General features: G+C 49.7%; 6 protein-coding genes across 6 annotated transcripts; 4 read left to right on the forward strand and 2 right to left on the reverse strand.

The window, feature by feature from the left end:
* Positions 1 to 1,017: 1,017 nt before the first annotated feature.
* BKA55DRAFT_538929 (glutathione S-transferase) lies at positions 1,018 to 1,974 on the forward strand (the record flags this gene model as incomplete). Its single annotated transcript, XM_046190080.1, has 5 exons — positions 1,018 to 1,119; positions 1,168 to 1,389; positions 1,437 to 1,494; positions 1,543 to 1,710; positions 1,763 to 1,974. The coding sequence occupies 5 exons, from the start codon at positions 1,018 to 1,020 to the stop codon at positions 1,972 to 1,974; spliced, it is 762 nt and encodes a 253-aa protein (XP_046050329.1).
* Positions 1,975 to 1,988: 14 nt separating this feature from the next.
* On the reverse strand, positions 1,989 to 3,631 carry BKA55DRAFT_566949 (Phophatidylserine decarboxylase-domain-containing protein). The gene is made up of 5 exons (XM_046192681.1): positions 3,525 to 3,631; positions 3,115 to 3,474; positions 2,986 to 3,064; positions 2,767 to 2,938; positions 1,989 to 2,715 (listed from the first exon to the last, which is right to left on the reverse strand). Exons 1-5 carry the CDS (start codon positions 3,578 to 3,580, stop codon positions 2,042 to 2,044), a joined length of 1,341 nt encoding a protein of 446 aa, XP_046050330.1. The 5' UTR covers positions 3,581 to 3,631; the 3' UTR covers positions 1,989 to 2,041.
* Positions 3,632 to 4,875: 1,244 nt separating this feature from the next.
* BKA55DRAFT_593701 (uncharacterized protein) lies at positions 4,876 to 6,593 on the reverse strand (the record flags this gene model as incomplete). Its single annotated transcript, XM_046195582.1, has 2 exons — positions 4,876 to 6,411; positions 6,489 to 6,593. 2 exons carry the CDS (start codon positions 6,591 to 6,593, stop codon positions 4,876 to 4,878), a joined length of 1,641 nt encoding a protein of 546 aa, XP_046050331.1.
* Positions 6,594 to 8,563: 1,970 nt separating this feature from the next.
* BKA55DRAFT_353222 (Metallo-dependent phosphatase-like protein) lies at positions 8,564 to 10,456 on the forward strand. The gene is made up of 4 exons (XM_046185807.1): positions 8,564 to 8,577; positions 8,629 to 8,982; positions 9,047 to 9,107; positions 9,159 to 10,456. Exons 2-4 carry the CDS (start codon positions 8,851 to 8,853, stop codon positions 10,103 to 10,105), a joined length of 1,140 nt encoding a protein of 379 aa, XP_046050332.1. The 5' UTR covers positions 8,564 to 8,577; positions 8,629 to 8,850; the 3' UTR covers positions 10,106 to 10,456.
* A 6,187-nt stretch (positions 10,457 to 16,643) lies between these two features.
* BKA55DRAFT_689589 (uncharacterized protein) lies at positions 16,644 to 18,365 on the forward strand (the record flags this gene model as incomplete). The annotated part of the gene is made up of 1 exon (XM_046199371.1): positions 16,644 to 18,365. The coding sequence occupies one exon, from the start codon at positions 16,644 to 16,646 to the stop codon at positions 18,363 to 18,365; it is 1,722 nt and encodes a 573-aa protein (XP_046050333.1).
* Positions 18,366 to 20,724: 2,359 nt separating this feature from the next.
* Positions 20,725 to 21,357, forward strand: BKA55DRAFT_737821 (uncharacterized protein). The gene is made up of 2 exons (XM_046201374.1): positions 20,725 to 21,199; positions 21,250 to 21,357. The coding sequence occupies exon 1, from the start codon at positions 20,744 to 20,746 to the stop codon at positions 21,080 to 21,082; it is 339 nt and encodes a 112-aa protein (XP_046050334.1). The 5' UTR covers positions 20,725 to 20,743; the 3' UTR covers positions 21,083 to 21,199; positions 21,250 to 21,357.
* Positions 21,358 to 26,536: the final 5,179 nt, after the last annotated feature.

Raw genomic sequence — 26,536 nt, forward strand, 5'->3', positions numbered from 1 at the left:
GCGTCTCTTATATAAATTTGCTTTGTGACTAGCTTGTGAACGTCCTTGCAGGTAGTTGCAAAGCTCAAGGCATCCACGGACGCCTGAAGAGGGTCTTATACTTGAGGCAAGACAATGCCTTGAGTGCTAAGAGCCCTATACTAAGTGTAGCATCTAGCTAATACATAACAAGTCTCCAAAAACTTTATTTGGAAATCCCTTTCCACTCCGTTTATGTTTTCACGGGGTTATAAGTTATCGGAGTACGGCTTACAACGGCCGTTTGGTGTCCGGAGCCGAAGTGGGGCCAATCGAGGCACTGATTCCCTTGCCAAGATGTGTATCCATTATGGGGAACCTGAGAATCTGACAGCTGCACTAGAGACTTAAGAAAAGACATATATAGTTCTGTAAATCTACTGTCAAAGAGTGAGTGATTGGTGTTCATGGGAATAAGTTGCCGTTAAGAAAATCTGGTGAACAGCTCAGGAACAAAACCTTGTGATAAAGTTTGTCATAGTCCTCAGCCAATCAAAGGAGGGACACCATGAAGAGCCAGAAGTTTAGAGCAATGACATCAATGACCCTAGCGTAGTGTAGTGGTTCACTCAAAGTGCTGACGCTGGTGGTGAATTGCCAGAACAGGCAATATCAGAACGCCAGAGTAAAAGAGAATCTTTCAGGATCAGAAATAAAACACTTGATCTCAGCGACAACTGGAGTATTTCCCCATGGAGCATTCGGAGACGGGCTGATTACAAAGACTGTTGTAACAATCGCGCAATGGCCTTGGTCCAATGTGGGTTCAACCTCCACCAACTTCGGATTACCAAGCCAAATCCAGCTATACAATGAATAATCCATCCAATCCCCAGAAAACCGAACCCCTCACTATGCCGTAGCTTTACAGATGTAGTATTTGTAACCTCATAACATCCTATAAAGTGTCTTTCCCCTCCTCCAAGCTCAATTCTCATATTTACACTCTCAAAATTTATGACATCGCGTATCACCCAATTGGGAAAACAACTCTTCACAATGGCTCAAAAGATCAAGACCGACATCACCCTCTACACCACCAACACGCCCAATGGCATCAAGCCTTCCATTCTGCTCGAGGAGCTTAACCTTGAGTACAAGGTAAACTCTCAATATTCGCACTCCTGCGTACAACACTAACGAGTTCAGGTGTATCCTATCAAGATGACCGAGAATGAGCAGAAGGAGGAGTGGTTCCTCAAGATCAACCCCAACGGTCGTATCCCTGCTCTAACTGACACTCTCGACGGCAAGCAGATCCGCGTTTTTGAGAGTGGTGCTATGTTGCAGTACCTCGTTGATCGCTATGATAAGGATCATAAGCTTTCGTTCCCTCATGGATCTGCTGAGCATTGGGAGATGACCAGCTGGGTAAGTTTTCTCATTCATACCATCAGATCGTAACTGACAATTCGCAGCTCATGTGGCAGATGGGTGGCCTCGGTCCCATGCAGGGTCAAGCCAACCACTTCAAGCGTATGTTCTCACCATTGTCTTCAATGATACTATACTGACACACTGCAGGCTACGCTCCTGAGAAGATTGAGTATGGCATCAACCGCTACACCAACGAGACCCGCCGTCTCTACCGCACCCTCGACACTCATCTCTCCCAGACATCATCCGGCTACATCGTCGGCGACAAGGTAACCATCGCCGACATTTCCATCTGGGGCTGGGTCTCCAGCGCAAGTAAGTCTCCCTTCTCTCTCAATCATCACCGTCATTTACTAACAGCCAACAGAATGGGCTGGTGTTGATCTCTCTGAGTTTCCTCACCTCGAGAAATGGCTCTACAAGCTCCTTGAGCGTCCCGGCTTCGAGGCTGGTCGTCATGTTCCCACGCGCCACACTGCGTTTGAGCAGCTCAAGATGACTGAGGAGGAACTTGAAGCTAAGGCTAGTGCATCCAAGGCTTGGGTCCAGGCTGGTATGAAGGAGGATGCGAAGAAATAAATAATGACAGCATAAACCAAGCGTAATATATTCTGTTTCGACTACCTGTCTCATCCGCAGATCTGTTTTACTTCTTCACAACAGCCAGCTGACTTCGAACCGGCACGTTCTCCTCCCTACCGACCTCAGGGAATCCCTCAACCTTGACGCCCTTGCGGAAGATAACGCAATGCGTCGAGCCTCCAAAATGGAACATACCCGTCTCCTGTCCCTTCTTGACATGCTGTCCCTCCTTAACGGTAATCTCACACGTACTAACTTCATCCATACCAATACCAATGAACGCAAGGAGTCCGATCGCCGGCTCATCAGCTTCAATCAGGATAATAGCCCTCGTCGCCAACGCACTCAAATATCCCTGACTCTGCGACAATCCCGCAGCCGAAATCTCAGTCGATCCAGGTTCACCTACACCCTCGAAGAGAGGCTCGCTGAAATACGTACCGTCTTGGACGAAGGCACGTACGATCTTACCAGAGACGGGAGAGTGCCAGCGGTGGTAGGAGAGGGCGGACAGGAAGGCTTGGTAGATCGTTCCGCCGGCGAATTTCTCCGCGAGGGGATCGTGGGCTAGCATGTCGAGGATGGAGTAAGGTTGGCCCTTGGCGAAGAAGCGGTCGCGGAGCTTGACATCGTGTTCGATGTTGTAGACGCGTGATTCGCAGCAGTTGGCGATGACGAGGTTGTCATCTGGGGAAGCGACGGGACGAGCGCTGTCGCGGACCTTACGAGTGAAGAAGTCTTAAGGACATCAATCAGCGGTTGTTCAGTATAGTGATGTTGTTGACTTACCATCCCAGGACTTGTAGCCGTAGTACTTAGCGGACGGATCACACTCAAAGACCTCTTCAAACTTGAAGTTTGTCTTATTGGGCTTGTTGGCAACCTCGACGAGATCACTGAGGCCTACTGGGCCAAACCAGCCTTGCTTGTGGTCTCCCAGAACCTCAGCCGATTTGGGCGTCTACCATCATCAGTTCAACTGTCGAAACTCATATTGGGTGAACATACCATAAGAAACTTGCCCCAGTGGTTGAGAACCTTCTTCAGCATCCGGTTCACATCAGGATCCAAAAACGCCGCATAACCACTACCCTCATCAGCACTCACCCTCTCAATCTCATCCCTCATAAAACTCACCTAGGCGTTCCCATAGGATAGTCAAAGATCGCACAGAGCGGCACACCTACCATCCCCACACTCTCTGCCGCATCCGTCCACTCTGGCGCCGTGCTAAAAATATGATTGAGCACCTGCAGCATCTGCTGATAGTCTCTCAACTGAGGTGTACCAGTAGGATCATTCTGATACGGATGTTTCTGGGGGATCTCCTCAAACATCTGCATGAAGTACATGTACACGCGGGGGGTCTTCTCAATAAAGTCTTTGAACTCTTGGAGAACGGGGACGAGCTCTTTGGGGTTCTCATCGGCGTGCTTTGTGACGCGGCGCATGTACTCTCTGTGCACGCGGTGGTCGGCGGGAAGCCATGCTCCGGGTCTGCAAGTGTTAGTGCATGGTGATGTCGTGGCTGGGAGTGTAGGTTTTACTTGTGAATCCGGTGCTTGGGGGGGATTTTATGGTGATCTCCGTGCTGATGAACCATTGTTACTGATGATATTTTACACTGAAGCAAGTGTAACCATGTAAGTGAATTCCAAATGCCAAGAAAATTCCAAGAGGTCTCTCCATCTATATATAAATACCCCATACCCAGATCTCACTCTACGTCACCATCTCGATGATGCAAATCATACGGAGTAAACTAACAGACAAACCCCACACGCGGGCATTACCGCATCGCATCAGATCCGAATTACCCGTTTCTGGAATGCCGTTATCCGTACGCAATTCCCTGATAATTCTTCGTTTTAATAATGAGAACTGCATGAATTCACGCGAATTCAAAGTGCCGATCTCCCGATTGAAACGCGTACAGCCAAAGGGTAATGATGACGTTGTGGGCGTTTTTTGAGACCGGGTTTTCCGAAAAAGCTTCAAAGCTGAGGGGCAACTTGGTGATATTTGGGTGACATCTCCTTGGAATAAATTGTTTCAATGTATGTTGCCTGATATTCAGCTTGAGATGCTCAATCTTCATACCAGACATAGACTTTTGCAACATCGTGATGAATACTGATTCAAGCTTCCTTGGCATATATCACTCAAAGATCCCAGGAACAGCAAAAGCTGTGTGAGCTTACTCACAAACACAGCACGACATCCAATAATTTTAACGTCCTGTTATTGATTCACTCAACTTCGCTCTCCAAAATCTCCAATAACAAGATAACTGAGCAGGTTCCAGTCGCTGGAACTAACTCACACCAGCATCACCCAGACTTTCACTCACTCAAAGTCAGAGTAAATCCCACCACGAGGCCCATCACTTCTATCATTCCGCTCCAGTTCATGTCCCCTTCTCCTTTGGCAAGAATATAACAAGAAGTACCATTTTAACGGCAAAACCACTCAACTATCAAAACGCAAAACACAAAGCTCAAACGCCGATAATTAAATACAAATAATGAAGCACTCCGGGAAAGACGTGTATCTCTCACATCACCAGATCTCAGACAGCCTACTGCTTGAGCCTGTCAGGTCGGTGAATGCTTAACCTTTCCACGAGTGAAGCTGTGTCTCGGTGACAAGGTCGCTATCTTTGGTCCGGATGGGGTGGAACGGATCGCTAAAGTTGTGACAAAGGGAATGGCAGTTGCGTCGCTAAAGAGATAGCAGGCTGAGTTGGTATGATACGGTTTAACACAATGGCTGAATGCAAGCAGATTGTAAAGGAAATTCGTTACGTCGTAAGTGTTGTCAGACACGTAGGGAAGGGAATGGGTATCCTCGATCTCGTGGTTCCGTCGACCATGGGCAGGTGGGGTAAAGGCCAAGTCTTTACATGACCACACAGCATCCGCAGCCACCCTTGCTGTCATCTTCAGCGGGTTGTGGTTGTTGCGGGTGCTGTTGTACTGGTCGCTCAGTAGACGGTTCCGGCTTCGATTGTTCTTCCACTGGCGCTTGGGGTGCGTTGGGTGCATTGGGCGAAAGAGGTGTTCTTGGACTTGGAAGTGGGCTGTTCTGCGGCTTGTCCGAGATCTTGGGCATAGTAGAGTATCCGCCAGCGCGTTGAGTTGGGCTCTTTGTAGGCTCCAGCTTGAGCGGCCACTCGCCCTCGGGTGGCGATGTTTCTCGTTGCTTCTCGTCGGTCTCTTCAGCCTTGTCCGCCTGGTCAGGTTGATCCGATTTGCCGAGCTCATTGTCATTGAGCGGTCGGAAATCTTTGTCGTAGACATCGCCAAACTTTCCTTCCTTCTCCCACTTCTCCTGTTGTAGGCGTCGGGCCACAGTCGGGAGGAGTTGCTGATCAGGAGGGAGTCGAGGATCGGGCTTGTACGAGTTGATCATCCATGGAGGATCGCCTTCAGGCGCCTTATTTCCTGGTGACAATTCTCCAGATCGGGTCGAAGGTCGAGTTGAGATGCTGTTTCCAATAGAACCAGACCTCGTCTTCGGTCGTCCCGTCGCTGCAGTGCCCGTCTTCGAGGGACCAGACGTCTTTCTTGGGCCCGTCGCAGCCTTCTTGGGCGAAGTATCGGTGGCGGTTCGTTTCGGCGCGGGTAAACTATTGTTGAGATTGCTATTGATCGACATGGCGTCGAATCCCTTCGCCATGTGCGCGCTTCCAGGTCGAGTCTTTTCATTTGTCAAAGTCCGTTCATCGTCGGGGCTCTCGCTCGTTTTCCTCGATGCTCGCTCGAAACGATCAACAGATATGGGCGCTGGACTAACCTTGGCAACAGGAATGCGAGAGCCTCCTTTGTGGGTGTTTGAAGTGAAATAAGCATTGCTTTCCTCCTCTGCAATCTCTTCTGGGGTACGTAAATCCCACGGTTCGCCTGCGATCTCGGGGTTTCGTCCCTCAACAGCTGTCGAGTTCTTTCGGGATCTAGGGCCATTCTCCGACGCGTCAGTACCACGGCGCATGGCGCTGCGGCTTCGGTCTCGTCGTTGTTTGCTGTGGTTGCGGGTTCTCGGGACAAATATGCCTGCAGCTTGAAGCTCTTCACTCTCTATCCTTGCCAGCTTGTCACGGTGAATCCACTTGGAACCTTCGTCAACAACAACTACTTCTCGGTCGATAGGTACGGCATTGCGGCTGTATTCGTCTTCGGTCTGGGGGCCAAAGGTTTGTCCCCAAGAGTTACCGTTCAAAGCCGGACTCGTCTTGGATTCACTAATGTAGCGCGCTCCAGCTCCGTCGACAGAGTTGTGAAGTTTGGCACTCGAAAGATTATCGTGCGAGTTCACTTTTCGGCCAACTCGGTCCATGCCAGAGTGGTAAGAGTTCGAGTTACCATTTTGGGCAGTAAAATGGTTCTTTTGAGGGTAGTCATGGTTCGTGCCAGCGTTCATGTCATTATCAAAATCCTAGCAAATCATCAGCAACCTCGCCCCGACAAAAGTTGGGGTAGCAGCCATCATGTGGCAACTCCCACGCTTCGTACCTCTTTCTGGGGCATGTTGTATCCCCACGAGTCTCTATGACCATGACTACTGCGCGGCGGAGTAATATTCTCGGTTGAGGTCGGTGCGGGTGCCATTGTGGCCATATTGATGGCGCCCGCGACCTCTAGAAATAAGTGATTTGAGGACGCGTGGAGGGCGGCAAACGAACGGCGTTTGTTTTAAGATGTTTATGATCGAAAGTCGAATGATATCGTTGTCAATGCTACCGGAATTCGATGTAGCAACTATCGATTAAAGGAGAGGTATTGTTCATAGACGCAAGGGGCGGTGCGTATGCGGGTCGGAAAGAGTAACGAAAGATCCGGTGATAAAGGGGCGGTTAGATGGCGAAGAGAAGTCGATAAGATAACTTTTGGTGGATGGAATAATGGAATAGACCTTGGGTCGGCCAACAATCAAGATATCGTCGTCACAAAGATATCATGGCTGGGGCGATCAAGGCGCGTCGGGCTCCGAGAGAGCTTTACATAGAAGAGAGGGCAGAACAAGAAGACAAAGAAAGATGACCCATGGGAGATTTCCATGAGGGGGGCTGGTTGGTTAGGCTGGTAGATTGAAATTGACACTGTGTTGGCGGGCAGCACCTGAATGAAGCCTGCGCCTGCGCCTGCACGGCCCCTCAGCCGAGCTAGATCCCCTGTAAGCCCCCTGTACGGAATCAGCGAGCTCTAAGTGGGCTTTGACGGAAATACAGCTGTGAAATGACAGGGATAGGGAGAAGGAAAGCTCATGTGGCTTCAGATGGGATATGAATTTGAATGATGGAGAGACATTTCTTACAAGGCAGGTTAGAGCTTGTTTGTCGTTCTTGTGGGTGACTTACAAAAGGTGCACACAAGTCTAGAACCATTATCCAATACGAATGAGGAGACATGATTACGCCACGCTTCATGTGCAATGATCACAGACCATCCACTGATATCCATGGCATTGATGAAAGAAAAGCTCAGATAAAAGCATTCGTTCAATTACACACGACCCCCAGGCCGTCATACAGTCTGCGGTAAGCCCGGTCCCCTTAGTTGCCGCCGCCGGCTGTTTCATGATGATTGCTCAATGGGCAAAAGGGAGAAGCTCGCGAGTGGAAGGGAATAAATCAACGTTTCCCCTGATGAAAATAAGCCGCGCCAGGGTACAAGAAGCCACTGACAGGGGCTCATTTGATGAGGCTGGGTCTTTTGTTGCTTTTCCTCACCTGTGAAGCAAGGAATTGCTTGGTCACGCATCATGCACTAGAAACGAAACTCATCATTGGGAATAGACACGGATACAAACTCGCAACAAATCATCGTGCCCTGCTGTTATTATAATTCATCTGATATGAGAAATCGGCCTCTCCTAACTCAAAGAGTTGATACCGAGATTAGCTTCCCTCCAAGAGCCTGGCCCGTTGCGCTGGGAATGGAACGTTGTCAGCTTGCCCTGTCCATCCATCGACAGGGGATGCATTAGCACCTACGAATCAATGCATTGTCAAAGCTTTAAGTTTCTCATTAAGTACAAGGGGGAAAGATGTAACGAAAAACAATAACTGTTAAACGTCATAATCTCCGTGGAATACCTCAGAGATGAAGTCATTGCAAGAGATCAAAGAATAAAAGCAAGAAAATAACAGGCAAAGACGGGGAGAAGTTGGCCGCCACAAGGTGAAGAGGTTACCATTTAGGGTCCTTTTAGTGCTTCTTGTGCTCATTAGCGGGGCACTGTCTGTGCACTGTACTCTTCTTTTGAGTCGGTCCCACAGAACTCAACGGCACTTGTTTCTCCAACATCTCGGTTCATTATCGCAGCCTCCGTCACTATTAAAATTACGTAGCATTCTTTTTCCTTGCTGGCTTATACACCGAACCATCATCCCTTGTTTATTCCTGCGGGTTGTCTGTGCTTTGGCGTTGACAGTTATCCGCTGCGATAATACTTTTCAGCCTTGATTTGGTGTTGAGCGAGCCTCCATTCATTGATCCACCATCTGCACTGCAGCCTGCACATCATCCTCGCATTCCCGGCACAAGCGAGACGAGACGTTGAACCTCATTCAGTTCAGGAACGACAAAGAAACTTCAAAACGTGCTTTGGACGGACACTCCCGTCTCAGAACTGCACTAATCTCCCCTGCAGTCAGAATCTCAACCACTTGACATGAGCTTGTCTTCCATTTTCTGAAAAGCCCAAGAAGTGTCTTAGACAACTCCGCAATCGCATGGCTGATGGTATCCATCAAAACTCATTCCTCACAAACGCTAGCGATTACACTTTCGGCTCCTGAATTTAGACAAAGTCAACCAAATTCTTGGGTTCAATTCAACGTTGGAGTAAACGATTTCCACTTCCGTCGACGCCATGGCAGCTGTCATGAGGAGAAGGACAAGAATTGTGTGTATATCAGATACCCACAATTGCCAGGTCAAGCTCCCAAAGGGTGATGTTCTCATTCACGCTGGAGATTTGACCAACCAGGGGAGTCACGCAGAGGTCTGTAGTTATGGCCCATATGCTCCCAATGGTCGTACAAAAGGTTGAAGCTGATCTTTTTCAGCTTGCCAAGACGGTCGCTTGGTTGGAGAAGCAGGACTTTGAGGCCAAAATCGTTATCGCTGGTATGCCTCCTCATGGGAAAGTATAGCAGCCTCTAACTCTGTAACCATCAGGAAATCATGACCTCACTCTGGATCCAAAGTTCTACGCTGAGCATGGCCTGTACTTCCACAACAAGAACCCACAGTCCCATGACGAGTGTCTACGATTGTTCACGTCTTCGCCTTCGATAACGTACCTCTCTCACGAATCAGCTACCGTCCACCTCAAATCTCCTTCGGGGCCGCGTACCCAGTTCAAGGTCTTTGGATCGCCGTACTCTCCACGTTTCGGGTTATGGGCGTTTTACTATGATGCTCCTCAAAATCCCAGCAATTGGTCAGATCTGACGCCGCTTTGGCAGTCTATACCACTTGATGCGGATATTGTGGTGACACACACGCCTCCAAGGACGCATTGCGATGAGACGGATGAACGTCGAGCTACTGGCTGCGAAGCTCTTCGGCAGGCGCTTTGGCGAGTGAGACCACAGCTTGCTGTCTGTGGCCACATTCATGACGGAAGAGGTGCTGAGAGAGTGATATGGGATCTCAGTTGTGGGAATGTCGCCTATCAAGAAGAGAGTGTCGTGCGCTGGGAAGATCCAGGCAAAGGCAATAACAAAACCTGCCTCATAGATCTGACTGGGAAGAAGGCTCCAACTCTTGCCAACGATGGCTCCCATCCAGGTCGATATGGATCAAGTATAGGAGCCCGTGACGTAACGGACCTTCCTCATTCTGTTGACTCAGCAGGAAGTTCTCCATACACCTTTGGATCTGGCCCTGCTGATGTACACGCCTCTCATGGTACTATCGGATTGGGAGGGGATCCCGGCTCACCACGAAGCGACCAGGCAGCTCTCGCTGGGAGGATGGGTCGTCGAGAGACGTGTGTGGTGAACGCAGCGATTATGAAGAGTCGATATCCCCACATAGGAGGGAAACAGTTCAACAAGCCCATCGTAGTAGACCTAGATCTCCCCATCTGGGAGGACGAGGGCAATACCGAAGGCCCGTGATTCGCTCTTGGCTTACCCTAGACTCATGGTCTCATGCTCGTGTTGGTGCCCAACGAACCACGTTGGGAAGAGAGAGATGGCCTCAAACAAAGACGAAGCGAGAGCTTCTTGATAAGTTTACAGATGGTTGTGAGCTACTGATATGTTTGCTACGCTGTGACGCACCTTCTGCATTATGCTGGATCGGTATGCGATGGATCGATGTAGTGGTATTCGTCGTGAACCAACATTGGGTAGCTTCGAGTCGTAGTCGGATCCAACGGATGAACTGTAATGCAGTCGTAGTACATGAACGTGGTACCAATGATCATTCGAGGGGCAGAGGAGTGAGAGCTAATTAAACCTTCAATTGAATTGAAACCTTGTTCTCATCAATGTACTACAATGTCGCGTCGTTTCTTTGGGGTGACGTCCTTTGGATAGCTACCCTAGACCTAGACCAGAGCCCACGATCAACTCTCGTCAGACTTCGAGTATCAAGCCATCTAGATCAGGGGAGGATCAGTCGCATGAGATAGTCACATCCTTTTCCCACCAATACTGTAGCCGGCATCTACTCGTTCTTACGGTGAAGCCATTCCCCTCCCATTGAGACGCCAAGGAGACAAAGAAATCTCATCCCTTGAGAGATGAAACCAGACTAATCCGATGATAATCCTCCACGTGCCTATAGCATTGACATCAACCAAAACCTCTCCTTGCTCATCTATGGTCGTCCGAGTTACAGAATCAAAAGAGGGATCCAATCCAAACAAACAAACCAATTGAGCCCTGATCCTGCGGGGAGCCAACAGGGCTCCGCCAAGAGGGGCGCCATATCCTCACTTTCATTCCTGCTCACCGCCAGTCTTCGTCGTGATACCCTCAGCCCAATAGCGTGGCTTAGTTGCCCCGTGTTTTTTCTATCTTGGGAGCGGCGAAGCCAAGGATTCTTGTCTCTTTTGAGCCTGAGCCTGATAAATTTACAAGACTAGATCAGGTACGGTAGTTCAACCCCGCGTTTACCGCTCGGGAAGAAGCAAAAGAATTAAAACATGGCAGACGATGATCTTTCCAGGTACAGGCTCGTGAGGCATTTGACCGACGCAGGTGCTGGCGGGATGTTCCCTGGAGTTGGGAGGTCATTAACTAGACGCGTGTGAGGGGTCATGACATCGCCAATCGCGGGATCGTCAAAGGGTATCGGTATCGATCGAGCTGTAGAGTTGGTGCCAGATGGATCAAGTTTACACAAATACCTATAGAACATTCTTGGGCTCACATGGTGGATATCGTCAATGATCCAGCTTTGTCTTTCCAAAACTTGTAAACTTGATCTTGACAGTACAAAAAAAGCCGGATCCAAGAATTTGACGTCTGGTAAAGAACACACCCACGTGGTGCGTGGCCCTCCATCGCAAGCTACCGAACAACGTCAAGGAACTCGTGCCGGGCCACACACTTAGAATTTCTGCCCCTAACGTCAACCGTATGATCGTGGTACGTCTTGTATGTCATTGCGCTTGAGAGACGAGAACGACGGCGTGTCTCGCAATGACTGTCGTTGAACAGGAATTCAATGTTTGTATTGTCTGAAGCTTCAGAGGCAGAACTCTTCTAGAACCTTGCTGCCACTCACATTTCATCCCCCATTCAGCTTGTAGCTCTACGCAGTAAGCAGCAACAAAGAGGTACTTTGGCGCTTCTCCTCAGGGATAAGCCCAGAAGCCCAGGCCTGTGATCCTCAAAGCCACATGCTGCGATCAGATTCAAGCACCGGCCTTGCCTCGAGATGGCTAGATAGCTCTCGTGAGGAGGGTCTTTTATCAATTGTTGCCGTCTGCTATACCTATCAGAGACGTGCCCCTTCCACGCTCCTTACTCAGTTAGGAAGCAACCCCCTAGACAAAACTGTCGATGATCTTCCCTTGGTTTCGCTCGCTCTGGCGGTGGCCGTTGGTTGGGCTTGTCTTCCCCAGGTTGGTCTTCTGTTTGTTCAGATGCCCGGCTGTAACCTGACCAGATACGGAGACCTGGAGAGTATTACGCGTGCTGAGCTGATCTTTGATCTTACTGACATATGGTGGAATGTGTGATTTAGCCTAGAGCTGAACAATCCATTTGGAAAAAGCCCTCATTTAGAGACAGAGATGCTTATCTTGATTGGTCGGCATATCACAGAGATGTGATCAGATGAAGAGCCCGTTGGCGGCCCCGCCCTCTCCCGAGATGGGGAGAACTGTCCAATCACGTGCTAGACATCAGGCCTTCTTTTCTGTCCTTGTTCAGCCCAACGGCTCTGGGCCATGACTGATGACCACGAGTCTCTGATCTGGGGAGCATCTGACTATTTCATCGTTCATCGGGAATGGAAAGAATATCATTAACTTTTGTAGTGAAAAGAAGGTGATGTGTGGTTCGTTCACTCATCACAGCTCGTCACACAGGCGCTTATGAGTGGGAAAAAATAGGCGGATGTGATGGATTCTGCAGCACCGTAGGACTCGAGTCTTTCCTTGGATGGTGTCATGCAGAGAAACAGAATGCCCCTCACCACCATCTTTGGACATTTCTTCACTGGTTAATTGGTCTTTGTCAGCTTGTGCCCACTACCTCTCTGCAGGTCCATCTCCTATCGGATGAGGAGACCATAGAGAAGCCTTCTGCAGGAATGCTCGTGTGTCTGGCTGGTGTAGCATCCGAATCATGATACTGCTCATGAAGCTATCACTCCACATGTACTTCACCCGTGGTTTGCTCATCGTGGGGGTATCTTAACTGTGGAGGCATCTCTCTCAGTGTCTCTTAACCCTTCACCGAATATCTCATTCTCTAACTCATTATTGTTTATTATCATGAGTCTCCAGGACATTGATCAAAAAGCCATAGCAACGAGATTCTGTATCCACAGAGAGCGGGCTGCAGGGGGTGAAGCGAGACTCTAGAGACGTCGTGCAACTTGGAAATGCAGGCCTCGTGATGCCATGGTCTGCGCCCACTATCACTATCCGGCACCACAAGGGGTCTCTATTCAGGGATATCTGCTGCAGCAGGTCGCCTATTTCACTAGACCGATGAATAGAATCGCGCGCTACCAGAGTAACAAACCCGTCGTGGAGATGGTATGCGTACCTTGCTGGAGCTTCTAGCTGCATCGTTTGATCAAGCGAGCTGAGCATCAAGCTAAAAAGCTCATGGGATGCTTGGTCGCTATGGCGATTACATGCAAGTTTCTTGAAGCAATTGACCGCATGTATTCTCCGAACATCACCAGGGCATAGCTAGGGAGCTTGGCTTATTCTTAGCTCCAGAGTTGTTAAGAGCTCAAGACGTCGATCCCTAGAGCTCTACACACCGAGTAATTGATCGACGATCTAACATTTTGTTCTCGTGGTGGGAGAAATCATTTGCACTTCATGCCATCGTTCTTGGTGCAGGCATGATGCTGTCTTGCAATTCATGCCCAGATGGCCTCAGCGGTGTTCAGCCCAACGAGGAGCAAGCCAGTCAGCCCATAGATGTTGGTGATCCAATGGGATGGGGCGAGAGAACTTATCGACTGTTGAAAAGTGATATGTCGTTGTTTGGGCAATGTATGTTTGCACTTTGGTTATCCAATCTGAGAGAGGCTTTAGGAGCTTCACTTTGGGGTCGAGTTTGCCTTAGCATCGGGGTATTCTACTCTACTTTGCTTAGTCTCATGGAGACGATTTTCAATCATTAGATATTCAGCCTCGCTTCAAGTGCTGAAATAGAAACTATCGTTCTCGCTCAGCACCGCCTCGTGTAAGTTTTTCAGCTGGCTTCGATACAGCTTTTGGTTGCTTAATTAGAGAAGACGCGCCAGTCATCAGCCTCACCGCCTCTGGCTTCGTCCCGCTCCCTCCCGCTTCCGTTCCCATCTCTCCCGCTGGGCATCTCTCAGCTACAGATCGGGCTCCGTGATGCCAGGCCAGGTCTGCAGTTAGAGGACCCGTTCCATCACGGGGGTTGATGAACGCCTGAGGCGTATCATGGGAACTGATGTTGCTTTTGCTGGGCCGATTGCATTGTCAGGATGTTCCTGGGCTGATACTTACATACAAAGAAAGTTTACGGAGTCGTCGGATTGATCAATGGAACGTGGGAACTTTGTTGTGACATCTCCACTCGGACCCTGAATTGACGATGGATGATCTGGTGAGACCCGGAGCATCGGATGCCTCACCTCATCATACATGAACATTGTGGCTCATTCTTACGACGTCCGTACAAGCAATTCATCAGCTTTCATGAGCTACCGCGGGCCCCGAGGTTGCTTTCATGTTGGATCTCAAGAGAAAGATTCAATTGAAGGGTCTTACTCGCCACTACCAGCCACTTCAATTAAAGAGGTACTTTGGTTGTAAGCTTTGTGCAACCGAAAAATCAGGTACCGAATTTTCGTACACCACTACGGAATCGCCTTCTCCTAAGACTGATTATTCAAGGGGAATTACGGATAGATTCTTTCGGACATGGAGATTACTCAAATCCAGTAATTGATCTAAAATCCGACACCGAATCTGACCCTGCATCCTTGAAAAGATAATCATAATCATGCTCAATCCGTTATTCGTTATTCGGCTCACACTGATTCATCGCGCTCCGCGGCCGCTTTCTCAGCCATTTCGCGCAGTGAAACAGTGAGAGCGGTACTTGAGCGATAACCTGACTCACCAAACCTGGTACACTTAGCTCCGTAGACCTCGCCACTAAGACGCATGTACCTCGACGTGTCTCGACTCGTAAGACCGCGTACCTCTTGCAAACAGCGCCACAAGCCCACTTGTCATTGAATCAGGTCTGCCAGCGAGCCATTTCAGTGCAAAGGCCCTAGGAGGCCGTACAATTGACCACTAACGGCCGGCGGACCTCTCACTAACCCGGTATAAGTGCGGGCTGCCAGCAATTCCCGTCTGCTCTTGGCTGGACGGGACTCTCAGAGGCATTCGATGCCCTTCCATTGCCGGCTTTTCTAGCAGCATTCTCCATCGCTGTTACGCTACGCTATTCGTCCGACGCCGCATTGCAGAGAGAAATCCCTTACCAAGCATCTCGCTCCGGCGTGTCAGTTCACTTGGAGCTGCTAGTCAGCTCATGATAAATCGCCATCGCCGCGTCTCGAAAGGAGGCTAAGGGGGCGAGTTTTAAAGTCGTGAAGTCTCTTTCAAGTCTCTTTACGGGCTTCAGAATCAGAATTAAAGTAAAATCAATTCGCCACGTTCCTGATTCTTTGCCATTTGGAGCAAGGGACGGAATCCCCTCACCCAATTGTTTCCAATCTTCTATTGCAAACCGATTCTGCTCACTCCACCAAGAGATACGTACCCTTTTCCCTCGAACCAGAACCTCAGGCAGGAAGTTCTTGGCACAGAAGAGGTACTTCCAGTTACAGCTGAGAAAACACCCAACCACCTCGTTACAAATACACGCCTCGCGAGTCAATCCATTTGTCTTGATTAGTAGACTCCAACTTGCCTGATTGACTCTTTTTAAAACCAAGTTATTCAGAGTATTTCGGTCAAATTCATCAGACCAAGTGACTCTTCGAGTCCCATAACCAAGTCACGACTCACAAACTCCACTACAGCGAGACCAGACCACGACGGGACCGACTCCATCTCAAAGAGGGACCAACAAGTACCTACACATCTACGGCCGCTTACACTCTACAGCACCCCTCAGGGGACCACCTTGGACCATCAGCGACCACTAGCAACAGCTCAGAACCACGCACCACCAGACGACACAGGTGGACCGCTCTGACCGGCACCCCCAAAAGCCAGAAGGCGACCCTCCAGCAAGCCAGAGTCGTGGACCCCCTACTACCTGGCGTCTGATCGTCGACTCTAGTCTCCCTGTCCGCCGTCTCTCACTATCGACCCTTGTACCAACGAATCACTCTCCCCTGTCGCTAGCCACGCTTTCGCCCGTGACCTCATCTGGCTCTTGTTCTTCAATAGTCAATACCCCAACGACTGCTGGTCTCCTTCTCCCGCATTGTTCCTCTGTTCCACTGTGGACGTGAACAACCAAACAACACCACCAAATATTCACATCGTCACTTTCTCTCGTGTTCAGCAGCCGGCTGCTCACGTAAATAAATTCTTCCTTTTCTTTTTCCCCCTCGCCCGCCAACTCTGGTCTTTCGTTTGATCCAGCACTGCACTTGCAAGTATAGAGTACAAGTTTCTGCCTGGTTCTACGGTACCCTGCAAATCCGAGCACCCACTCACCTTGCTCTGGCGACGAGACTCAGAAATACAGCAGACACCGCCCCCAAACGCCCAGACCACCTATCCTGCGTCCGCCTCCTATCGCTGGACAACAATACCAATCCGGAGAATACCCAACTTGGCCTAATATACATACAGCCACCCAGCCCTGCCTTACCCCTTGACAGCCTCACCAAGATCCGCCAAAGCCTCGCTCTTCCGACGACCTTCGGATCGATGCAATAGACAGCCTCACGATTACCATTTGTTAATCTATATACTCGACTCCAGCCCAACCAGTGGTCGAAAGCAAACCGCCCAATATGTCTACATCAACTCCTGACCCTTACGAAATCTTGGGTGTTGCCAAAGATGCGCAACTACCCGAGATTCGATCTGCGCACCGAAAGCTCGTTCTCAAGTGCCACCCCGATAAGGTCCAAGACCCAACATTAAAGGCCCAGAAGCAGGACGAGTTTCAAAGGGTTCAAACTGCCTACGAATTATTGGCCGACGAAAAGGCGCGAAAACGCTATGATGACCAGGCCCGGTTAGCAGAACTTCGCGAGCAGATGCGGGCAAAGACCGCTGCGAGCGCAGCAAGTCGCCCTTCTGCTTCAGCCACCGCGAGCCCCTCATCAAGTCGACCTACACCTACATCTACAACATATAAATACGAAATCCGCACAAATGATCGCACATACAAGACGGACCGACAACCATCGCCCGTCCGGGGCTATTCCTCATATTCGCGTTCTTATGAGGATGAGCATCCTCGCGCAGCTGATATCTTTGAGGGAGTCCGAACTGTGAGAAGGGAAAAGTCTTACCAAGATAAAACCACAAAGCGCGAAGAGAGGGAGAGGGAGAAAGAGTTGGAACGAGCGCGAGAGAAGGAGTATGCCCGAGAACTCCGAGAGAAGGAGCGTGAGCGTGAGCGACGAAGAAGAGCAGACGAAGCCATTCGCCGTGCTGAGAAGGAGAACAAGGAGGCTGAGAAGGAAGCCCGACGTGCCGAGAAGAAGAGCCGCGATAAGTCTCGCAAGCGAGATACTGAGGAGAAAAAGCGACATACGAAGCCTTACATTGAGACCTACGATGGTGAGCCCATCTCATCAAAGTCCGAGAAGAAGAAGTCCAGCAAGAAGCATGATGAGCGACGCGAGCGTGATCGATCATCACACCGTGAGGAGGCACCTCCCACGACAAGCTCAATGCACCCGCCACCCATTCCTGTGGAATACCAGGATAAGACCAATGCTGCACTCAACTACATCCAGGCCTCCAGAAGTAAAGGATCATATGCTTCTCGACACATGGTCCAACCTCCCGCTCCTACACCTCCTCCAGTCGGCTCTCCTTTCGCTGCTCCGGCTGACGATGACGATGCCCGCCGATCATCCGCCAAACCCAGACGTGGATCCACAGGCGAGAAGGCTTACAAGCCTGAGGTTGTCGATGATCCTATCGAGGCCACTCCTCCTACCGCTCGTCCTCATATGCACAAGTCAGCCACAGCTACTGGCGCACCTACCACATCTCCTCCCAGACGGACGAATACTATGCCCAATGAGGGTTACAGTCGCCACGTACCAGGCATCTCTCGAGCTCAAACCTTCAGTGGCGCGTATCCCGAGCCAGACCCCCGCGGTCGTGGCCGCACAAGGATGCAAGCTCAGGTCCCTGAGAGCGATGATGAGGATGATTATGATCGCTACCGACGGGAACGGGAGCGTAAATCTCACCGCAGCAGCAAGAAGCATCGCTCTCCTGAGTCGCGTGGCGAACATGTGATGCAGTACCGAGTTAATGATGGCCGCACAACACTACAGAACTCATACTCACGCGCCACTCCTGCTGAGGAGGCTTACTCATACTACGCCAACCAACCCGGCGTTCGCGTTGTTGAGCGTCCTTCCATGCCCTCTCGCGAGGCTACCTACTCTGCTGGCTACGCCAACTACCCCGGAAAGGTTAAGACTTCAAGTTACGGCGATGTGCAATTTAGCGAGTACCCAGCTTACCGCGAAGCCTATGCTGCCTAGACAGCTAAGCCAACCTCTCCATGTATCGTCCTCGGACTTCATTTCACGGCGTTTGACGCATGTATTCCACCATATCGGGTTTTATTTTACCATCTCAGCCTTGGCATTGATTTATTTGTTGTTCTATTGTTTCATACACTTGACGAAACGAAACATGTCTTACGAAATACGAAATTTACCTCGATCGCAGACAGGCGATTCGGGATGCGGGATGAACGGCGCGATGGGCAGTGTGGATGTTTTTCTGTTTTTACTATTAGCTCCTGGCATCTGTAAGGGACTTTGGATCACAGTGGAAAGACAAGTTTGCATAATAGACTGTGTGTTCTTGGCTTTGTTGCCGTGTGGTCTTGTGACCTCAGGGCCAAATCATTGTACGTCGTTTGGAGTGCGACATGCATGGCATCGGAAGGGATGGCTCCCAGTATTTTTCTTTTTCTTACATATCATCATCGGCGTTGGGGATACCACACTCGCTCGGGTTTCTTAGTTACTCGGCTGAACGAGACATAGCAGATAGAGATGAGGCAGGCTGATACATGGCCTGGCTTGGTTAGAAATGAAGCTAATTCGCCTCACACTTTACTTGCCCTGGTGACATTGATGTGAATGTTACCCTGAACTAAGCCTCAAAGCCCGTAGGAGTAAAGATACTGGAGACCCGGAACAGGGATACAAATAATGGACACTATAGTTGGAGAATTCAAGATTTATTTTACTATATTTATCTAGACTAAGATTTCTGGCACCTCGCTGAGGTTTGAGGCGAGACCATTTCTTTGAAGTCGTGCTCGGACACGCAATGTCTCATCACGACAACATCTCATAACTCAAGCCTTGTCTTCAACCTTCTCACCCATAGTCATGAAATGGTCCACCAATGCAAAGCTATTGACAGAATCATCGATCCAATCAGTATGCATATATTACTCTCCACCTCTGACAGCCTCTTGACAGGCCGAGTTGAGACATGTGAAGTCCTCAGGCTCATGGTGGCGACTTACATGTAGTTGCACAAGCTGACAACATTTCCGTACCGTGAATTGATTAATGGTAATGGTTGACTGTTTGTGATATCGCCACCAGCTTAAACGGGCGTAATCCGATACGCCAGGCCGCAGTTTCAGTCATACGTTCAAACGTCTTGAGTTGCAATGCGGCCTTGGTGAGAGCTATTATCCCTGTCGTGGTGGCTTCCATCCGAACAATACATCATTATCCGGCATCAGTAATAACAGCGCGTACTCGGATTGAAAGCAAGTATGCATCGGCGAGAGATATTATTGTAAGTTATGCAGTTGAGGCGGGATCGTGTTTGCTTCCCGAGACCTTGACGGGAGAAGATCTCCTTGAGGAAGGTGAGCCCGCGTGAAAGCGTTAACGGGATTTGTTTTCAGTCTGATAGATACTTGATGTAACGGGGAAAGACTTAGGGTGTTACAGAATTGCAGGAATGACGGGCCAAGCCTGGATTCCTGATCTTTGCTCAGTAAAGTTGTTCGGCGGGTTGAAGCTGGATATCGGTGGCGGGGAGGTATCCGGTGGACGGAGAGGTGCATTAATGAGGGCGCTGTGATATAAGGACTGCAAGTGTCTGCTGAATGTGAAGATGTGTTTTCTGTCTCGGGATCGTGCTGTTTGCTTCCAGAGAGGTCGACGGGAGAGCACGGCTTTTCGAAAGATGACGATGCATTAACGGGAAGCATCTTGGGACTGCTGCCTAAATTGAGGGGAAGTAAACTTGTAGGAATACGGTGTTGCAATAACAACGGCCGGGCTTGGATCTCTGGTGATGTTGGTATGCTTGACAAGGCTGTCGGGTGAGTTGAAGTGGGATCTCTGTGGCAGGGAGGCATCCGGTATGTGCATCATAACGAATGTAAACAGTGCAAAGAATGTAGCGAATTCTACACTGATCAATCTGAACATCTCACCAAATGCCATAAGAAGGTACAGCACAAGTGTCAACAATGCGGTAATACATTTACGCGCCAAAGGAATTTGCAAGCACATGTCATCAAGTTCGACAGCTGGGCGAGGACAACCTTGCTCTCCTGCTCTTATCTGTGTACGCGTGCCCTTGGCAACAAGCCTTCTTATCCCACCGGGCACTATCACTTGCTGCTACGCTTCCGGGCGGGCACACGTATCTTACGGTTTCCGCGGCAATGGGTATATTGGAACAGATGAGGCATGCCATGGCCTCCGTGCCTGACAAAGCTCAGTATGTCATGGAACGTCACCAAGCGCACTCTCAGAGTCATGAGAAGGATTGGTGAGGACGAGTGGACAGTACCCGGGCAGCAGCATAGACATTCCAGATCTAGTATATGTATACTGGACATCACGACGCGGGCGAAACATATCCACGGGACTTGATGAATACTTCATGTTCGATTTTCTCAGACACTAACATATCTGTAATCAGATTATCAAGGTTGGCTATTCTATTGCTCGGTCAGTTAACTTTATGTTCTCTACATATCCTTGGGACTTGGCCAAGACTCTGCACATCGTACTCTTGGCCATCTAGCAGGTCTACCTGGGGAGAAATTCGAACCATGCAATCCAGTGCCGAGATTTGGAGCCCCCGTTTCCCCTCATTGCGAACCATCCTCGTCAGTTTGCGGAGAATCAAGACGAACAGCTTGTTTGTAGTACAAACGAGGTTAACGTTCTTGGTGTCCTGCCTACTACATGATGCCTTCGCCTCTTGATAACGGACCAAGTGGTTCAGAGTCAGTGACAACAGACTGAAGGCCAGGGAAAGACCCAAGTGTCCTGGAGCAACAATGAAGCCTACTGAGAGATGTTTCTCCAACCGTGCTCGCATGGTACGAAGCTCATTTCCGCCCGAGCATTCCCAGTCTCTTACAAGCCAGAGCATCGACGAAACGCCCAGCATAGCGCCAGCCTCTACATGAACACAGTCGATCAGCAGAAGCTTGAGCTGGCCGAGGCTGAGGACAAGGCTGTTGACATGTTGCACTAAGCCTTTGCCCAGATACGCGCTCCTCCAGCAATTGCTCCTCAGGCCCTTGCTGCTCAACGTCCAGTATTGACTCGCCAGCGGGGGGAGCCAGGCGGCTCTGGCCCATATGCTCCGCCGCTTTCAACGACCTATTGAAGAATCTCTGAACTTTCTACGGGAGGGCTACTCCAGTGATTACATCAAGCCCAATTGATGAGCCTGGCCAGGCGAGAGAGACTACAGCGATCCATCCATTCAACGTCCGGCTCGCCGAGGCCCGGGCAGATCAGCTACGAAAGTACTTGCTGGCCATAAGGTTAAACATTGGGCTGGCTGCCGCGCCAGTAGTGGCATCTAGGCAACGGCAGGGCACGACAATAACGGACAAGTGCTACCATGATCAATCCTTGTAGTTGCAGTACAACTTCACTCCTCGGGCTGTCGCATTTCGAGTCTGTGAACAGTCTCAATACAAACTACATCGAGTCGGAAACAGGAGCCCATTTGCGATCCGCCTGACCCTATATACAGGTCTTACGGCCCCTTCATCGCCCTATAAGCTTCCTAAGGGAACCGAGCTTCCATCTTGATGAAGAAGTTTCCACCTTCGAGATCCTCTGTAGTGCGACTAGACCACGATCTACATCAGGACTTGAAGATTTATATGATCTGTTACAGTTGGCGACTTGCAGTGTGGCTGGTGGAAGATATGTATTACAATGGGAGGAGGATGCCAGACAACGACGCGCTGTACAACTTGTGAAGTCACTGATTTCTAGGAACATCACATTTATGCCCTAGTCAAGCACGACTGGGTAGGCGTGCTGTCATCCGACGACCCGGAGCTCACCGATCTGCTCAAGTGTTGCACAAGCAACGACCATGGCATGGATCTCGAGGTGTGTTTGGATAGGCTATGAGTTCTTTTGAATTGCAAAAGAGCTAGTTCAGTCCGTTGCGCTGGACCAGGTCGACACCTCCAACAACCAGCAACGCCTGTTGTGCTATAGAGGTCTCTGACCTTTTGTTCATTGGTTTGATCCCCGGGACAGTGAGAGGAGATACAAGCAACCGTACAGATGAGAATGGCATGGATCTCGGTGAATTTAAGTTCCCCGATGGAGCCTCGCTTCTCAAGCACAGGGGCACACTATTCAAGTCTCTCACATCCAGACAAGCTCTTGCACACTATCTTATCCAGCACACTGAACTATACATCGCTGAGATAATACGGGAGATGAAAGAGAGAAGAGCAAGTAAACGCCGATCAATATCCCTTGGGGTGAGATCAGTGTCCTCATGGTGGGTAACAACATTCTCACGATCGCCATGTCGAAGGGCGACTGGACGGACTCCAATTCCCACGATTAGTTACAAATTTCCACGTCATTCGCAAAGTGGCATTCAGATCCGTTCGTGGGGTCAATCCGACATTCTTTTGCATAACCCGAGGTAACATCCGACGCCCAGTTTCTGTCATCTCGTTTTCCCGTCATAAATACCGAGATTCCCAACACCACAATGTCAAATCAGAGAAGCCCGAATGGCGGCCGACGATAAAAGAATACACTGCAGTCTTCAAGAACATAACCATCCCCTTGCCATTCGCGAAGGATTGAGTGCCATCGTCAACTTGCGAAACACGCAGGTGTCGTATGACGCTCTCGCAGCTTGGGCGCACGGTTATGGGAGGACTTGAGTTTTGAAACAGTCTCTCAGGCTCTTTTTTTCACATGATACTTTGCGGGGAGCATCGTCCCCAGCGTCCTCTGAATATAGATGACCGACCGATCATACCCATTCCCACCAACGAACTCGAGGCAATCATTAGACATAAAGACGGTATTGGGATTGAGTTATCCACCCTTTACTAAGTTTCTACAGTCTCGTTCAAGCCTGCCCAGAGCTGTCCAAGTCGTCGCATCCATCGAGGGCAACCCTGGGGTATCCCCCGCCAGGCGGAACAACAGCAAGAAAAGACAACGCCCGAGCGAGGCCCCAGACGAGGCTCAAGCAAAGGCCCCTCTGTGTTCTGATGAGTGGAAGCCGTATCTTATCGGGCATGTTGATAAACCTTGAAGAGGCCAAGAGCTCTTGAGGCCCGTTCCTTCTGTGCCTTGGCCTCTTCAATATCTACCCAACAAAGCGAATCGTATCAGACTATCGGCCTCGTATGAACTTGAAGAGCTGAGTGTTGCTATCAAGGGAGATCTGGTGTCTATTAATGACATCGCTCGCTATTTTCCTCACCCTCCTCATAGAGGGAACTTACATCTAAGCAAATGCACTATCTCCTTTCCGCCACCCGTCGACCCAACGATAACAATCGCAATGATGAGCCTTCACAACAGCCATCAGGTGGTATGTTCTCCAGGGGCAGCGCGCCCCTTGAACCTCTGGTTGAGGTATCAGGACCCTGCGAGAGTGACCGCCTATAAGCACCACCTGTCATTGCGACAGAAATTCGAGCCATGCAATCCAGCTCCTATTGCATCGCGACCATCTCAGACTCAACCCTCAACTCGGCCAAACCAATGGTGCCAATCACCGATCAGCAGCTTCATGCGGATACTTTTGACCCCATGAACTTACTGGAGAAAACGCGGCATTTCCTTCATCAACATATCGTCTCTTTCAAGTCCAAGGATGATTAATTCAGCCAGTTCACCCTCTGCCTCGCAATACGCGATCACGTGTTGAATGATACAACTCAACACCATTGTTTTAAACCTTGCTACTATTAAAGACAACACTGTCTCTAATAATAGGACACCCGCGCCAGCGGTTAGAAATCGTCGACGCCAGGAGTCCCAGGGCGCCCGGAGCAGGCTCAACCTGAGAGACCTCTTTCTTGCCAACTACAAAAGCAGCTCTATATCCTCTTGGGCGCTTACAACTGGCTTTGCTCCACTCAAATACCTACATTAGGGAGAGACACCAATATCCCCTCAGCTTTGAGACGTCAAGGGCATTCAAACCAGAATGTGGCTTAATAGTAACCCACCTACGCATGAGAATGAGACCTAACGTTACTTCTCGCCCAAACAGATAATCGCATTTCTAGAATATGGGTCCCCGCCTAACTTTAGGAATAAGGTTGAGGCATACTATTGCTTTTCTTGTCAACAAGCTGTGAACCTGATTGACTCAGGTCGACTGCTCATCATCAACAATGAACAACCGTTCAATCGGGCATCAGATTGCCGACGACCTCTACTCGGACGTCATGGAACAACTAAAGAATCTTTCTCAAGCTGAGACGTGATCTGCAACTTTGCAATACAAGTCAATATGTGCTCCAGACCCAAGCTTCAAGAAGCACTATCCTTTGGGCGAGCGAAGAAACGACCACCGAGCCGGAGGAGCAAATGCAACTCGACATGAATCCCCAACCCAATTCTTGGGCAAGTTTCACAGTATTGTTCAGAAGTTCTTCCTGGTGCAGTGGACTCCCGGAAGATGCAAGCAAGAAGCAAGCTTTCAACCTCATTCCATTTGAAGCTCGCAAGAGGTGCATCCCCTTTCATTCGCGGAACACATGCCTTTCCCATATCCAGCTACAAATAATGGAAACCGGACTCTATTGCATCGGACAAAGGTGGCGACATCAAGAGCATTATATCTCCTCATTGTATACTGCTGTCTTCCACTAGTTGATATCACTTTTCGTCTCTCCCCATGGGCCGAAAGTAGAGTATCACAGGCACGATGGCCGGAAGCATACACTCGGCTCTACCAGTATAATCTGGACGTTGGGGTGTAACACTTTACTCAACTCGAGTAGAAAGCACCATCAACACCATGTCTTGAGCATCCCAGGTGGGCCAGAATCACCTACATAACTATCTTGTCTCGGGAGAGGAATCCTGGCGCACTGAGATAGTATTCCCCAAACACCACCCCTGACAATTCATGGATTGTCCATGAAACGCAGGAAATTATGACGCTGATGATAATGCCCTACCCATTCGTCGTCTCATCGCACACAGACTGATATGCGAAAAGGTGTCGGCGCTTATAAAGAAGCAGCTGAATGCTGCGGTACGGATAGGCCTCGTCTAGTTTATGCATACTGAGAGGTGACAAGGGGAATTCATCAGAGGTTAGGGTCACGGCGCTACTATATAAGCAAGATCTGGAACCACAAGGTGTTTTAGGGACGTATACGACGGAGAGGAAGAAGAAGAGTACCTGGTGCAGTAGGTTGGTTACAGGGAGGGCCAAAGGTCAACGAATACAAGTCCTTCCTTGCTCCAATACTCAGCTTTCCGGTAGATGTGAGAAAGCCCTCGCCGGCTGTTGCAGAACGAACCCCTGTTGTCTCCTCCAAATCGCGTCAACACTGTGTTGCTGGGACAAATGGGGTTCACTAGAGCAATAAAATATCAGATAGCCTTGAAACTCTAGTTCCATTTGTTTCTTCTCGTCATATCTGTGTAGGTCCCAAAGTGAGAGATTTGCAGACACGTTAGCCTGGGAGGCCGACCATCATATGACGTTGCCCCTCATGAACATCTGCAAAGGCCTCCAAACCTGCCAATGAGAGGCCATCCACGGCTCACCTGTAAACCCCCCTTTGACCAGGATAAATACCCAGTGTCTATTCACTTTCTCCTTTCCCTCTTTTCTTCCTCTTCATCAAATTCACTTTTGTACTTCCGAGACCTGGTGTCCCTTTAATAAACCCCCATGTGTTAGCACCGCCAGGAAGACTGCGATCTGCCTGACAACAACATTGGTCGCTACGACTGTTGTCGGGCACAGCATTACTAGCTATCTTTCTGTGCCCGACAACAGTTGTAGCTACTAATCTTGTTGTCGGGCAGATCGTGGTTTTCCTGGCGGTGCTGGCGAGCCTTCAAGCTGATCACGCATGATGCCTGGTACCTGTCATGCGTGGTAAGCTTGGATGGCCATCGTGAGAACACGAGTGCGCGCGAACGTGAGTTATCGCCAGGAAGCTTGTAAGAGGAAACCTAACAAGCCCCTTAGGCTGTAATTCCTACCATGCCAACTTTGGCCGGATCTTGAGGACCTATGATCCTGTTGTCATTGCGCAAAGACACATGGACATGTAGATCTTCAAGACCCGGCCAGATGCTTTGGAATGTGTATTTCAGCAACGCGCGCGATCGAGCTATCTGAAAGAAGTCATTCCATTATTGCCTATTGTTTTCCCTTTTTGCTTCGGTATGTCGGC

This window comes from Fusarium redolens (assembly GCF_020744475.1).
Source record: "Fusarium redolens strain MPI-CAGE-AT-0023 chromosome Unknown BKA55scaffold_7, whole genome shotgun sequence".
NCBI classification, from domain to species: Eukaryota; Fungi; Ascomycota; class Sordariomycetes; order Hypocreales; family Nectriaceae; genus Fusarium; species Fusarium redolens.

Coding starts and splice junctions, on each gene's coding strand:
- BKA55DRAFT_566949 (XM_046192681.1), bottom strand. CDS start 3,580: ATGGTTCATCAGCACGGAGATCACCATAAAATCCCCCCCAAGCACCGG. Junction 3,065..3,114: donor TATCCTATGGGAACGCCTAG/GTGAGTTTTATG, acceptor TGATGAGGGTAG/TGGTTATGCGGCGTTTTTGG. Junction 2,716..2,766: donor CGGCTACAAGTCCTGGGATG/GTAAGTCAACAA, acceptor GATGTCCTTAAG/ACTTCTTCACTCGTAAGGTC.
- BKA55DRAFT_353222 (XM_046185807.1), top strand. CDS start 8,851: ATGGCAGCTGTCATGAGGAGAAGGACAAGAATTGTGTGTATATCAGAT. Junction 8,983..9,046: donor ACCAGGGGAGTCACGCAGAG/GTCTGTAGTTAT, acceptor GATCTTTTTCAG/CTTGCCAAGACGGTCGCTTG. Junction 9,108..9,158: donor GGCCAAAATCGTTATCGCTG/GTATGCCTCCTC, acceptor TGTAACCATCAG/GAAATCATGACCTCACTCTG.
- BKA55DRAFT_737821 (XM_046201374.1), top strand. CDS start 20,744: ATGAATACTTCATGTTCGATTTTCTCAGACACTAACATATCTGTAATC.